Source organism: Bos grunniens, chromosome 25 (assembly GCF_055505025.1).
Source record: "Bos grunniens cultivar Pamir isolate PY7600 chromosome 25, Bosgru_T2T1.0, whole genome shotgun sequence".
NCBI classification, from domain to species: Eukaryota; Metazoa; Chordata; class Mammalia; order Artiodactyla; family Bovidae; genus Bos; species Bos grunniens.
Window position 1 is genome coordinate 41,233,970 of NC_141189.1, and position 14,821 is coordinate 41,248,790.

A 14,821-nucleotide genomic window follows, 5' to 3' on the forward strand; every position below is an offset into this window, starting at 1 on the left:
AAGAGTAGAAAGAAGAGCGTATCAGCGGTGACGGGGGCGGATACTTCCTCCGGGATTGCCCAATCGCAGAGTTGGGACAGTTTCTATAAAAGCTTGAGTCTCGCAGACCCGCGGTCTTTTAGGATCAAGCACGCGGTTGGAGACGTCACTCTAGGTTCCCCGTGGTGGACTTTGGAGGGCGGGACCCTGGCCCGGCGGGGCCTGGGAAGGTGGCCCAAATTCGTCGGCCAACCTAGCCTCCGGGCTCCTCCCTCAGCCCGAGCGCCCACATTGGTCTTTAGTTCTCCGCCTGTCTGCCTCCCGCTCGCCGCAGTTCCGTCGGAAGTCCGAATTATTTCTGGTTCCCAGAGGTAAGACTGGACTGTCCCTGGCTTCCCAAATCCAGTTCCAGGCCTGTGATGAATTGCTTTAATTTCTGACACCTCGTATGAAAACTGCACGTGCAGTCTGATTATATTGCAAGACTGAGGCTTTAGGGTGTCCCCACCGTGGAAGGGCCTGGGGGTGAAAACACGTCTTGCCAGAAATGGCAGGATAGAGCATCTGTCTACAGTTGGGCTCTTTCTGACTTTCAGGACCGTCGGTGACCCGGCTGGAGACCTTGAGGTCAGCGTCTTTCTAAGGGGCCTTGGATTCCAGGTAAATCCAGGGCCTTTCCCAGCTGCGGCTGGGAAATGTCTGGCTTCTCCCTCTCTTCACGGTTTCTGCCTCGCTTTTTTTCTAAGGCTTCCCTCTTGGGAGGAAGGCTGGTGTTTCGTGCCTTTTGGGAAGATAATTTCTTGAACCTCACTTGCAAACTGTGCCTTGGTCAAACTCAATGCTATGTCCGGTGGAATTCATACGTCCCTTTAGGCATCATCAGGAACGCAGGGTGAACGACTTGGAACCTCCTGTTGCTCCCACCTCACCCTCTGCCTTCAAGGTGCCACCTTCTGTTATTCCCCATTCCAGTTCCCCCAAGTTATTTTCATTCCCTCTTGGACCCCCTTCACTTCCAGCCTGTGCAGTATATTCCTACCTGCAAGCACGCTATTGCCTGGTCAGTTCCATGCAGCCCAGTCCCCGGGGGATATACTCAAGTATAGGAAAATAAGAGACACAATATGGTCAGTTCAGCCAACTGCAGTGTATCAAGTTTGATACTCTTTTAAGGTTTTCTAAAAATTTTTCACAGGCTGTCCCTGAAAGAGAACAGGGTTTTCTTCCTCTTAAATCACTTCCTTGATCTTTTTCAGTGTTTAATGGCTTTCAAATACACTTTCTCATTCCTTCTAACAGGTTGACCTCTCTGCTCCCTAGGGTCAGTCCCCCTGAAACTAGGCAAAAACTCAGTTACAATTAGACCCGCAAACACAAATGCCATAGCTCCTAGAGGTGGCCTTCGAAGTGTTTAGTGATGGAGAAGGAAAGGACTCACCATGAAAAAGCCAGACCAAGGCTCAAACTAAATAGATAGCCTTTGCTCTCAGCCATGCTTCATACATAACCTCAGGGCAACCCAAAGTGGGCAGGAGGAGTCAACCATCAGTCTGGAGGTGAGACCAACAAGGGGGGTTTAAGTGTAAGCCAACCAGCCATTGGCCAGTGAGCACCAGGAGCTCCCGGGCCATGCCCAGTCTACACACAGGCCAGTCACTGGGGATGGGACTGCCCTTGGTCGCTAAGGAGGGGGGCCCTTCTCCTGGGATGGCCATGCTGGAAGCCCAGGGATTCTGGTTGCTCCCCCGCCACAAGATGTCTGTATCCATCGAGGAACCCCTGATGGCAGGTAAGAATTTTTTTTTTTTAATATGGGAGCCACTTTGTCCAGATTTCTCATGCTGGGCCTTCTTCCTGGTGACTAGCTGATGGAAGTCCTTGCCCTTACTTCAGTGAGCCTCTCACATGCCTTTTGAGTTGAGTGTCCTACCCCACTATCAAGGAGAGCCCTGGGCTCCCTCAGGGCCACATGGCGGTTAGGTGGCCTTAAGCAGCGTCTAACCTTGACCCTGGCTAAGGCTGATCAACAAGAAGAGCAAGGGCCTGTACCCAGCCAGAGTCTACAAGCTGTGAACCCTGCAGTTTGAGACAAAGGAGTCCCTCTGCTAAGTCACTTCAGTCGTGTCCGACTCTGCGACCCCAGAGACAGCAGCCCACCTGGCTCCAGCGTCCCTGGGACTCTCCAGGCAAGAACAATGGAGTGGGTTGCCATTTCCTTCTCCAGTGCCTGAAAGCGAAAAGTGAAAGTGAAGTCGCTCAGTCGTGTCTGACTCCTAGCGACCCCATGGACCGCAGCCCACCAGGGCTCCTCCGTCAATGGGATTTTCCAGGCAAGGGTACTGGAGTGGGATGCCATTGCCTTCTCTGAGAGGAGTCCCTGGAAGGCCATAAATGGCCAACCAGCAGAAACTCAGCTTAAGCCAAAAGCTGATTATCCTAACAGATAATAGCCATAAGATTAGAGGGAAAAGGTTACAGCCCTAAACAGATGCACTCTTAAAACATAGGCTCTTGGTGCTCTGTCTGAATCCAAGAGTCCCATTCTGTCGGTTAGCCAAATGAGGGATACAAGATGGTGTGAGACCTCAACAGGAAAATGCAGTAGTCCCTATACACCCCCTTGTGGCCAATCCTTATAAAAGTCCCTGGAGATGCTATGTGGCTCACTCTCTGACCTTAAATCCCAGTTGATCCCTCACAATATCAGATTGCCTTTGAGTGGACTAGCCCCAACTTGGACCAGATGCAACAATGTACTTGGTGGACAGAAGTACCCACCGTAGGGGTGTTGGGACATCAACACTTGTTTGCCCAAACCCTAAGAAAGGAAATAAAGATTTGCTAGAAGGGACTGTTCTACAGTCTGTAAATAACATGTTGATATGGAGGCTCAGATGAGAACGACATTGAAGTTCTTAATTTTCTTCAAGCCCGGGGTTACTGGTTCTTCCAGAAAAAGGCACAAATTTCATAGGAACAAGTTCAATACATGGAATATATTGTAACCCCTGGAAATAGACAGCTGTCCCAAGAGAGAAGAGCTATATTAGGCTTGAGTGCCCCTAAAGATGTTTTTTTGTACTTACAAAATTTGCCCTCACTAAAGCTCCTCTCTTTAAAAAGCCATTTTGTATCTGGCTGGAAAGGAAGGGACTACTCTGGAGAGTAGAGTCCTAATACAGAAGCTGGGAGGCTTCCAAGCAACTAGATTAAGTGGCTCCAGGTTGGCCTGGCAGTAGCTGCTGACAATTTGATTACTGGAGGAGGCTAACAAGCTTAACCTTTGGAAAGTGAAAGTCACTCAGTCATGTGACCTTGTGGCCCCATGGACTATACAGTTCATGGACTTCTCCAGGCCAGAATACTGGAGTGGGTAGCCTTTCCCTTCTCCAGGGGATCTTCCCAATCCAGCCCAGATCCCCCGCACATTGCAGATGGATTCTTTACCAGCTGAGCCACCAGGGAAGCCCTAACCTTATCATTGTTGAGAATGTAAATTAGTGCGGCTACTATGAAAAACAGTATGGGAGTTCCTCCAACTCCAGCATATGATCCAGCAGTCCAACTCATGGACACATACCCAGACAAAACAATTATTCCAAAAGATAACATGCACTCCTGTGTGGATAGTGAAGAGAAAAAAAAAAAACAGTTGCTTAAGTTTATTGTTAGGCTAACCACTTCTGCCTCTGTAAACTGGCCTGCTTATTGCTCACCACCTCTGCTTCTGTGAACTGGCCTACTTATTGGGTCAGCCAAACTGCTTAGGCGGGAAAGTCACTAGGACCCAGAATCCCATGCCATAGAAAAGATAGCCAGAACAAAGCCTGTGCGCTCAGCCTCTGGAGGCAACTCTGGAGTCCAGACAGGTGCTAAATAAACTGCTGTTCTGCATCTCCCAGTGTCACTGGTCTCTCTCCCTTGCCATGGTTTCTGTAACAAGAAATGGAAGCAACCTAAATGTCCATTGACAGATGTGGTACATTCTTATCCAAGATGTGGTACATACATGCTATGGAATATCGTTCAGTCACTACGTCCTGTCCAACTTTAACTGCAGCTCACTGGGCTCCTCTGTCCATGAGATTTCCCTGGCAAGACAACTGGAGTGGGTTGCCATTGCCATTTCCTTCCTCTAAGCCAGCCTTTGCACTCTCACCCCCAAGTGGCTCTTCAGTTCCTTTTCATTTTCTGCCATTACGGTTCAGTTCAGTCGCTCAGTTGTGTCCGACTCTTTGTGACCCCATGAATTGCAGCATGCCAGGCCTCCCTGTCCACCAACTCCTGGAGTTCACTCAAACTCAAGTCCGTTGAGTCTGTGATGCCATCCAGCCATCTCATCCTCTGTCGTCCCCTTCTCCTGCCCCCAATCCCTCCCAGCATCAACTCTTCGCATGAGGTGGCCAAAGTACTGGAGTTTCAGCTTCAGCATCATTCCCTCCAAAGAAATCCTAGGGCTGATCTTCAGAATGGACTGGTTGGATCTCCTTGCAGACCAAGGGACTCGCAAGAGTCTTCACCACCACAGTTCAAAAGCATCAATTCTTCGGCACTCTGCCTTCACAGTCCAACTTTCACATCCATACATGACCACAGGAAAAAGCATAGCCTTGACTAGACGGACCTTTGTTGGCAAAGTAATGTCTCTGCTTTTGAATATGCTATCTAGGTTGGTCATAACTTTCCTTCCAAGGAGTAAGCGTCTTTTAATTTCATGGCTGCAGTCACCATCTAGTGATTTTGGAGCCCCCCAAATAAAGTCTGACACTGTTTCCACTGTTTGCCCATCTATTTCCCATGAAGTGATGGGACTGGATGCCATAATCCTTGTTTTCTGCATGTTGAGCTTTAAGCCAACTTTTTCACTCTCCTCTTTCACTTTCATCAAGAGGCTTTTTAGTTCCTAATGGCAGGGTAGTATCTGTGTATTTGAGGTTATTTCTCCTGGCAGTCTCGCTTTCTCCATGATCCAGTGATTGTTGGCAGTTATGTTCTGCCTCTTTGAAACCAAGCTTGTGTATTTGGAAGTTGTTGCTTCCCATACTGCTGAAGCCTGGCTTGGAGGGTTTTGAGCATACCTTTGCTAGCATGCTTATCTCATGTGCTACACACTTATGAGCAAAATCCCTCATCTCACAGTGGAATACTTTGTGCTCATTCGTGTCAACTCATGTGGTCAGGTAGTGACCATGTGAAGTGTGTAGCCCATGGGATATTCGGTTCAGCCACTCAGTCATGTCCAACACGTCCTGTGTTGACGTGTCCCAACTCTTTGAACGTTAACTCAGCCGTAAAACATGAAACGCTGTTTACAGCAACATGGATGGATCTAGAGAGAGATGTATGATGGGATCACTTTGCTGTACACCAGAAATTAAAACATTGTAAGTCAGCTATACTTCAGTAAAAATTTTAAAGAACTTGCCACACCTTCAACCCTGCTAAACCCCAAGTAACAGTAACACATTAGCCTTGACTCAGCTTGACAAGAAAATCTGTGACCATGGACTGTCCATGGAATTCTCCAAGGGATCTTCCCAACCCAAGTGTTGAACCTAGGCGGATTCTTTACCAGCTGAGCCACAAAGAAGCCCAAGAATACTGTGAGTGGGTAGCCTATCCCTTCTCCAAGGGATCTTCTGACCCAGGATTCAAACTGGAGTCTCCTGTGTTGCAGGTGGATTCTTTACCAACTGAGCTCTCAGGGAAGCTCAGGGGAAGGAAACATTCAAAATGCCATGTGTCTGTAGAGCATGTAACAATCCCCTGTAAAGTATGGGGCTGAGATCTTGCAGCTTGAAAACAAGTAGCTACCATTCATTGCCATGGACACCGAAAGGTCCAAAGTTAGGCAAGGGAGCAGCAGGGCAGATGGGCCAGCAGAAGCAGCTGTCCTGACTCGCACCGATGACACTGACCCCATCCCTTTTACTTCTGACAGCCCCTGAGGAGACCCGGGCCCAGAAGTGAGGGTCAAAAAGGGATGGATAGTGGCACTTCCATCACAAATTGCTTTCTGACCAATGGAAATGTACTAGAGGGCTGTGAGAATGAACAATGCAAAGAAATACTGGGGAACAATAGAATGGGTAAGACTTGAGATCTCATCAAGAAATTTGGAGTTTATCAAGGGGATATTCCATGCAAGGATGGGAAGGATAAAGGACAGAAATGGTAAGGGCCTAACAGGCAGAAGAGATTAAGAAGAGGTGGCAAGAATACACAGAACTATACCGGAAAGGTCTTATTAACTGGATAGCCAGGGTGGAATTGTCACTCACCTAGAACCAGACATCCTGGAGTAAAGTGGATCTTAGACATTACTACAAAGCTAGTAGAGGTGATAGAATTCCAGCTGCTATTTCAAATCCTAAAAGAATGCTGTGAAAGTGCTGCTCTGAATGTCAAGAAATTTGGAAAACGGGTGGCCACAGGACTGGGAATGGTCCGTTTTCATTCCAGTCCCTGTGAAAGTTGCTCAGTTGTGTCCTACTCTTTGTGACCCCATGGACTATACAATCCATGGAGTTCTCCAGGCCAGAATACTGGAGTGGGTAGCCTTTCCCTTCTCCAGAGGATCTTCCCCACCCAGGAATCGAACCCAGGTCTCCTGCATTGCAGGTGGATTCTTTACCAGCTGAGCCACAAGGGAAGCCCAAAAGCAGTGCTAAAGAATGTTCAAACCACAGCACAACTGCACTCATTTCACATGACAGCAAGGTTTCAGCAGTACATGAACTGAGGACTTGTACAGACTGGGTTTTGGAAAGGCAGAGCAACCAGAGATCAAATTGCCGATGGTGGTGCCCCCAAGGTCAGCGGGCCCGATGGGATCTGTATCTCCTGGGTAGGCTTGGCACCAAGCAGCTAGTACAGTTTTTGCCTCCGCCAAAGCCTTTGAAAAGGCTTATACAACCATATTCAGTGGTGGAATCTTCTCAAACTGTACCAGAACCCCTGCCCAGGCGGACTGCTAAAGTGGCTTGATTCCACAGCAACGCCCCAGGACTGTACCCCTCCCAGACATCTATTTCTTTGTAGTCTGGATATAAACCAACTGCCCTCTTTAACAGACTACAACCCCACTTTCCCAGGATTAGCTGTGGCCTTTGCTTGTATAGACCATGCTGTTTATGAGACAGTGTACACTGAGTAACCAAATAAACCTAGTCTCACCATCTATAACCACCCACCTTGGGGGAGAAGGGCAGTTGGCCTCGTTTCAGCAGGGGTTGGAGCTCTCTGTTGTGGGGCCACCCTGTCTGCCATGAGTGAATCCACCTGGAACTCATTGCAGACCCTCATCGTCTCTTAAGTTCCTGGGCTGATAAAGTGACTGATAATAGGCTGGCCTTGTTCTTCCTCCTAGCTGAACAAAGGTGTGTTACATCATGACTCTGGGGTAGTAAAAGAAAATACACGACCACGCCAAGTGGCCTCATCCTTTCTGATGGGGTAACCCAAATGCTGACTGTCTAGACTGCACTTTAAAGGGATGTTATTGAGTATTGTCTGGTTTTTAGCCCCCATTTGGGCCTCTAGTTGCCATAATCCTTTTACTAGCATTTGGTCCCTGCCTTTTTAATCTGTGGAGTTTGTTTCTCCCAGTTTGCAACAATTCCATGTTAAGGTGATGGTGAGGCAGGGGCTCCAGCAGAAGTCACCCTGGGCAAGGCAGGGATAGAGTTCCAGGGCCCTGGTTAGGTAGGGGCCGTGAGCCTAGCGCTAGGCTGAAGAAGCTGTAGAAGACCTTTACCTCTCAACCTCTCGGTAAAGATTTCTTGGGGTCCAGCATGTGCGTGATCACGCGTGTTAGCACCCCAGAGGACTCCCTGGGATGACAGCTCGTCCCTGGGCAGTCTTGGAGCAACATGAAAATGGAAGTTCATGCCAGTGGTTTTCCACCTGCCAGGACCACCTTCTCTAGGTTTTTGGGTTGTCTTTGCCTTGGGGTAGTTCGTGAACTCTTTTAATTCCCAGAGCTTGTGGCTGTCTTTCAATGGACGAAGCAGGCACTCCAGAAAACAAATTTTATTCACTAGGACCGGAAATAAAAGCTTTTGATCAAAAGACTGACTTGGAGTTTTTTCTTTAGCACAAGGTGGAATGCTCTGCCCACCCCTGTGACTTGACCTCACTGAGCCCAGGCTGTGTGTCGGCCTGCTGAAGTGGTACCCTGGTCCACAGGCAAGGCTGGTGGTCCTGGTTTCCCTGACATTTCCGTGACTTCCCATGGGCTGAACACTGCGTTACAAAGCCATAGCCTTGGCATCCTCCATGGGAATCTGAAAGACCCTGTTGATGTGGAACCGGGGCCTCCCATTGAGGGGCTGGCAGCAGGCAGTTGTCCTTGGGGTGCAGTGCAGGATGGGATTGGTGGTGAAGCCCTCTGCCCCAGGTGTGGGCAGGGTCCTGCCCCTTCCTTCCTGGGCAGCAAGTGCAGCTGAAGACAATGGCTTTCTAGGCAGTTAGGCACTATACATATGGTGTGGGTGCTGCAGCCCAGCCTGAAAGTTGGGGGTGCCCATGGGGGGATGGAGGCGGCAGAGCCCCGTGGCCAGAGGGCCAGGCGCCTGGGAGTCTGCCCTTCGGTGTCCCTCCTGTACAGAAGATGGTTGCCTTGGGGCAAGGCCCTCGGGCAGCAGCAGGTGAAGGACTGCAGACGCTCTGGCTTTGTGCAGCCCATTTGTTGGGACCTCGGCTCTGGATCACTGCCCAGATGAGGGGTGGGTGAGGCTCAACCTGGGACTGACTGCTGTAGAATGTGTAGTCTTCCAGGAGGACGCCTGGTGGCCAGGCCCCACAGGCTCAGGGTCTGCAGCAGGAAGCCCCCCGGCCCTCCCTCTTGATGTAGTCGTGCAGCTGGAAGCGGGGCTCGCTGGGGGCCTTGGTGTGGCGCTGTTTCAGCTCCCTGTGGGGCAGGGATAACTGTGGGATGGGGCAGCCTGGACCCCCAAGGAGGGGGTGCAGAACCCTGAGTCTGGGGCTCCTTCTGGTGACCGTGAGGACTCACTTGGCTATGGCTGTGAAGGCCAAGTCCACATTGAGGCCCGTCTTGGCGCTGGTCTCCATGAACGGCAGCCCGTAGTCCTGCAAATAGCGTGGGCAGCCTGGCAGGGGCGGCTCAGGCGCCATAGCCCTGGGCGCTCGCCCACCACCCACCCCACCCCAGCTCACCTTGGCCAGCTTCTCCGCATCCTCCCGCTTCACCGCACGCTCCTGGGCAGAGTCCACCTGGCGTAGGAACCTTGGTGAGAGCTGGCCCCATCACCCCCAACCCCCACCCCCGGCTCCCCTGCGAGGCTAGAGTGCCCACCTTATTCCCCAGCAGCATGAGAACCACATCATCCTGGGCGTGCTCCTGGATCTCGGTCAGCCAGGCCTGCAGGGGCGGAGCTGAGGCCAGGCTGGAGGCCAGCGCTCCGGGCCCCCCGACCCCTCCAGGACGCACCCCCGGTGTGCCTGGTGGTGCCTGACCAGCAGAGGGGCCCCAGAGCTCGTGCTCCCTGGGCGCCATGCACGGGCAGCCCAACAGCTCCCTCATCTAAGCTGTTGGACTGGAAAGTCCCCCAGGACCTCCACTTCAGCTTGTTCAACATGCACCTGGTGGGGCAGTCTTTCCCCCTCCCCCACTGTCAGGAGGGTCCTCAGGAGTCTGGGACCCTGAGGCCATCTGTACCGGAGGGGGGTTGGGGGCGTGGGTGGCCCCATCTTGGCCTGTCTCCCCACCGCCAGACCCCCCCGGAAGGAAGCCTCTGACCTGGATGCTGTCGAAGGAGGCCTTGTTGGTGACGTCATAGAGCAGCAGCAGTGCTGGGGGGAAGGGCAGTGAGGACCTCTGAGCCCACAGCACCCGCCCCTCACCCCCGCCTCCTGCTCCCCTCATACCCCGGGTGCCCTCCTGGGGCAGAAGCCTGGGGGCCGTGGCCCCGTGCTCACCATGGGCGTCACGGTAGTAGGCGTGAGTGACGCTGCGGAACCTCTCCTGGCCAGCCGTGTCCCAGATCTGTGGCCAAGGCGCGTGCAGCCATCAGCGCTGTCCGGGCCTTCCCAGGGGCTCCCTGCCCTCACCCCCCACCTCACATCACCCCTCACCTGCAGCTTCACCTTCATGCCGTCCACGTCCACAACTTTGTTCTGAAACACAACCAGCCAGCTCCAGCAAGGGCCCGTCCTAGGTGGCGGTGCCCCTAGGGTCCAAGGACCCGTGCCCTTCTGGTGGGGTTGGGGGTCGGGGGGCAGTGGATAGGGTTGGGGGGAAAGGCAGCGCCAGGCCAGGGCTGAACCTGAGGTGAAGAGCTCCAGTGTGCCCCCAAGCCCACCACCCCACGCCTCTGCTCGCCAGACTCTGCCTTCAGGCCCCACCGCCTGGTTCTCTGACCACCTCCTGCCCTCCACCTGCAGATAACAGTTCAGTTCAGTTCAGTCGCTCAGTCGTGTCCGACTCTTTGCGACCCCATGAATCGCAGCACGCCAAGCCTCCCTGTCCATCACCAACTCCCGGAGTTCACTCAGACTCATGTCCATCAAGTCAGTGATGTCATCCAGCCATCTCATCCTCTGTCGTCCCCTTCTCCTCCTGCCCCCAATCCCTCCCAGCATCAGAGTCTTTTCCAATGAGTCAACTCCCCTTGAATCTGAGTTCCCTCCTGGTGACCCATGCACAGTGGGTGCCCAGGCCACTCCCGCCCAGATGGCCATCCTGATGGACTTGGAGGTTGCCCCCCTCCATGGCCAGCTGTGTCCAACTCTGGGCCAGGTGTTTCTTCCTCTGCCCAGCCTGGAGGCCTGGCACACATCCCTGCCAGCTTCCCTGCCCTCCAGGGAACCTGGTGGCCAGTCACTGAGGCCTGTTGACCTGCACCCCCAGCCCATCCCCTCTCCTTCAGCCCAGCCGGTGCCAGCCTCAGCTGACTTCCCTATGCCCACTTGCCGTTTCAGCTTCACCCTGTATTCCTCTCCCCGGTTCTCTGCCCCTAGCCCCCGGGCCACCGGCACCTCTCTCTTGCAGGGCTTATTTGGAGTCCCCCACTGTGTGACTCCAGGCCTGTTGCCCACACTATGCCTCAGTTTCTCCATCCACAAATGGGGATAGCCAGGGTGTCCGTCACACGGTTGCCCTGATTACTTTACGAGCACTGTGTGCAAATCACACAGAGAGAACTGAGTCTGGCCCGGAGCGGGGCTAAAGTGGTCACTTAAAAGCCTCTCTTCTGCAGCCCCCTGGGGATGGGCTCCGAGCGGGAAGCGCAGAGCCCAGGACCTGGCCCCAGTGGGCGCTCCCTGTGGGCTGGCTGGCGATGCACCCTCGCGGAGCCCTCCCAGTTCAGGACTAGAGCAGGAAGTGGCTCAACTCCGGCTCCCATCTGCCTAGGTGGGGGCGGGGGCTGCCAGTCACCAGCTGAGGCCCGGGGAACAGCACTTCCTCCCTCTGCACCAGCTCCTGCTGTCGGGGTGTTTCTGGGTCTCCAGGGAACAGGCGCAGCCATCTGTCCAGCTGCAGGGACATCCCACCTTCCCCAGCGCCCGGAACAGGGTGTGAACCAAACTGCCTCACCTCCCTCCGCACCTGCCCTGAAGCCGAGAGGTGACAAGGGGGAGGTGAGGCCAGGACCACCTCCGCTTCTGGCGCCTCAACCCTTACTTCATCCCAGAGCACGTGAGGGGCTCTGCCCCCCCCCAAAACGGGATAGAGAGCGGCTCCCCAGACCAGAGGGAGCTCCGCCCACCCCACCCACCCCCCGCCCCCGTCCCCAGAATGGGCCTCCCTCCCCACCTTCCACAGACTGGGTCTAATTAAAGGGTGAGAAAAATGCAAATCTGGGATTTGCTGAGAACACATCAGTACCCCAGGACACAGAGTTCAGACGGGTGCCAGAGCCCAGCAAGCCCAAGGCTGTGGTCCCCCATGGCCCTGCAGGCTGCTTGTGGTGCTCGAGGGCTCTTGGGGAGCCGAGTTGAGGGCCATCCCCCAGAAGGACCCTAGGACACAGCCCTGGCGGGGGTGAGGTGGTGAGGGGGTTCTAGCAGGGGAAAGCAGTCAGGGCTGGGGGGGCAGGGATCATTTCCCAAAAGCCTCCCCGCCCAAGGGCAAGGACTTCTCCCTGGCTCTGGGACCGAGGGTGTGCTTAAGCGCCACAGCCATCTGTCTAGTAGGACCTAGCACCTCAGGGCCCCTCTGGGCAGCGGGGCAGTGACGCTGGCCTCCCCAGTGGCCATGGGTTTTGAGTTCCCATGGGGGCACCAGGACACACCTCCCTCAAGGCACAAGATCCAGGCCGTTCCAGCCCAGGATGCAGGGGTACCATCTCTGCTTCAATCATATTCACCTGCCACTTGTCCCCAGGACCCCTGAGGTGTTGGGAAGCAGGCAGCTTGGTGGTGAAGGCGTCCCAGCTTAACTACCTTGACTGTGGGAGCCAGGTGGGCCAGCCTGGTTGGTGAGGCTGCCGGTCCCACAGGGATAATGGAGAACCAGCTGCCAGGGGTGTTTCAAGAAGCCATGAGCTGGTGTTGGGGGCCCAGGGCATGGCTGGGCCCAGTTGGTGCTTGGGATGTCAGCCCCCTCTCTTACCCGGAAGTCGATGCCCACGGTGGAGATAAAGGTCCCCGCCAAGAAAGCCCCATCCTTGAAGCGCATGAGCAGGCAGGTCTTCCCCACGCCTGAGTCCCCCACCAGCATGACCTGGGGCACAGGGAAAGGGCAGAGGGCACCTGGGTATCTGGGAACCCCTCCAGGGGAGGGGCCAGTCTCCCCTGAGCTGGCCTTGCCAGAGGGGGCCCGTGGGTGAGGGGCAGGAGTGGAAGAGGTCTGCAGGTGCAGCAGGGCCTGGGGAGATATAGGGCCTGGACCTCTAACTGCCTCCTCCAGAAGGTTCTGTCCCCTCTCCATCAGTGGGGGGACAGGAGCTGCTGCCTTCATGCAGGGCACTACCTGGACACCATGCTTAGTCTGGAAGGGGAGCAACTGGAGTTTCATGGAGAGCAGAACCAGAGTGTTGGTCACTGGGGGCCTCCTGAGAGGCCTGGGGTGGTGGGGGTGGGGGCTCTGCGCCCAAGGGCTTCTTCCAATCCCAGCAAGACTCTGGAGGAGTCTGCCAAGTGAGGGTCAGATCTTGGTGTGGGGAGGGGCTCAGGCTAAGTTTGCGGGCCGGAAGGGCATTCAAGACCTTCTCCCCTCCCCCAGTCTGTTACCAAAGGTTCCCAAACCCAAGGATGGACCTGCCACCCCCGCCGCCCAGGATTCACCAGCTTCTGCTTTGGCCTGAAGGAGGCCCCAGCGTGCCTCACCCAACCTGTGAACCTCTTCCTAGTCTCTCCCCCTAAAAGGAGAGTGGAAGACCCTGTGGGCCAGAGAAGGCAACATGTGGGAAGATGAGGCTGGGGCCTTTGGTAGGGGCAGGAGCATCAGGGAATAAGGAGAAGATACCTGCCAGGCTCTGACTTCCGCAGGACCTCTTGTCCGGCCCTGCCCGCCGGGTGGGGGTCGCGGAGGGGGAGGGGGCAGCCTTGCCATATGTTGGGTATTCCAAACCCGGGTTTGACAGCTGTGTGTGTGTGTGTGTGTGTGTGTGTGTGTGTGCGCGCGCGCGCGCGCGGTGCACCGCGCCAGCCTTGCCAGCTGCGGGGTGCCGCTCGGGGAGCCAGCTCCGTGCTGAAGCTCCGCAGGGCCCTGCACCGTTTCCCCGGATCCCCTCCCCGCTCAGCTCGGGCCGGACGCCACCTGCTGCACTCGCATCGCCTGGGGCTGGGGGTGCCCGGCTCACCTTGAAGGCGACGTCGTAGAAGTCGCCGCCGCCGCCGACCGAAGACCGGCCGGGCTGCGGGGGCCCGTTGGGCGGTGCCTCGGGGCCAGGGCGCGCAGTCCCGGGTCGCACCGGCCGGGGCCCATTGGCAGCGGGCAGGGCAGAGGTAGCGGGTGCGCTGCCCGCCTTGCTCTTGGGGGTCTTTTTCCTGGACATGGCGGGCGGGCTGGCGGGAGCTCAGTGCTCTCCCGCCGCAGCTGCCGCGCCCCGGGACGCCCTGCTCCCCTCGCCGTCGGAGCCAGACCCGGAGCAGAAGCCGAAGCCGTCCCGCGGCGGCGGCGGCGGCGGCGACATCCCTGGCGCCAGGCTCCGCGCCGCCCCGCCCCCGCCGCCCCACGGCCGCGCAGCCACTCAGGCCCGGCCTCCCGCCGCCGCCGCCGCCAATGGCCACCAAGGGGCGTGGCCATGTAAATGAGACGGCCGCCCTGGGGGCGGGGTCCAGGAACGCCGGATCCCAGCGCCTCTGCGCCAGGGGGGACGTTACCGCCCTGTCCTGCGCCCAAGGGCCCCTCTCTGTAACTGCACCCGGGCTTCGGTGCGGGTGTGGGGCGGTTGGCCTGGGTGACCGAGCACTCGGCGTCCTGTCGCTCCTCTACTGTGTACCACCCCGCCCCGCGCTGTCCCTTGCCCGGGTGACCGCCGCCCCCGGACTATCTCCAGGCCCGGAACGAGGAGAGAGGGGGCCACTGAGGCAGCAGGCCTGCGTGGGATGGGCATCTGGGACTCGATCCCATCTCAGCCGGAGGTGCCACCTGGCCTGCTGCGGCACCGCCCCCTCCCTTCCAGGGCAGGCAGGTCCAGGAAGCTCCAACACTCCGTGGTTGGCAAACAAACCGGGGTGCGCCCCGCCACGTGGGGCTCAGCTGACAGCTGGTTATCAGAGGCAGGACGTAGGGGCCAGGCTGAGCGGCAGGGTGGAGGTGGCCAGGTGCTCTCCCCCTGAGCTTCTGTCTTCTGGGCTCAAGCTTCAGGATCCCTGGGGAAGGGGAAGTCAGTGTCACAGCCAGTGAAAGGCCCTCTGAGCGTCCGCTCCCCTA

At 56.0% G+C, this 14,821-nt stretch overlaps 1 protein-coding gene, 1 long non-coding RNA gene and 1 other non-coding gene across 7 annotated transcripts; 2 read left to right on the forward strand and 1 right to left on the reverse strand.

The window, feature by feature from the left end:
* The first annotated feature begins 60 nt into the window (after positions 1-60).
* On the forward strand, positions 61-8,049 carry LOC147345640 (uncharacterized). The gene is made up of 2 exons (XR_015154897.1): positions 61-350; positions 576-8,049. It is a non-coding gene; the product is annotated as an uncharacterized LOC147345640 (long non-coding RNA).
* On the forward strand, positions 391-473 carry LOC147345641 (small nucleolar RNA SNORD60). The gene has a single exon (XR_015155132.1). It is a non-coding gene; the product is annotated as a small nucleolar RNA SNORD60 (small nucleolar RNA).
* RAB26 (RAB26, member RAS oncogene family) lies at positions 7,996-14,143 on the reverse strand. 5 transcript variants are annotated; one of them, XM_086376375.1, is made up of 9 exons: positions 13,746-14,143; positions 12,554-12,664; positions 10,075-10,116; positions 9,919-9,985; positions 9,740-9,792; positions 9,296-9,361; positions 9,157-9,213; positions 8,993-9,069; positions 7,996-8,890 (listed from the first exon to the last, which is right to left on the reverse strand). In XM_086376375.1, the coding sequence occupies exons 1-9, from the start codon at positions 13,938-13,940 to the stop codon at positions 8,788-8,790; spliced, it is 771 nt and encodes a 256-aa protein (XP_086232501.1). In that variant the 5' UTR covers positions 13,941-14,143; the 3' UTR covers positions 7,996-8,787. The 5 variants fall into 5 exon arrangements, with proteins under 5 accessions (XP_086232501.1, XP_086232502.1, XP_086232503.1 ...); XM_086376376.1 differs by having other exon boundaries at positions 7,996-8,907; XM_086376377.1 differs by having other exon boundaries at positions 8,993-9,089.
* Positions 14,144-14,821: the final 678 nt, after the last annotated feature.

Bases quoted from the DNA above. Each gene is read 5' to 3' on its own strand.
- RAB26 (XM_086376374.1), bottom strand. From the start codon at position 13,940: ATGTCCAGGAAAAAGACCCCCAAGAGCAAGGCGGGCAGCGCACCCGCT. The intron at 10,117-12,553 runs GTAAGAGAGGGG...GTTGTGTTTCAG, and splicing joins CCGTGGGCATCGACTTCCGG to AACAAAGTTGTGGACGTGGA. The intron at 8,891-8,992 runs GTGAGTCCTCAC...CCTGCCCCACAG, and splicing joins GCCTTCACAGCCATAGCCAA to GGAGCTGAAACAGCGCCACA.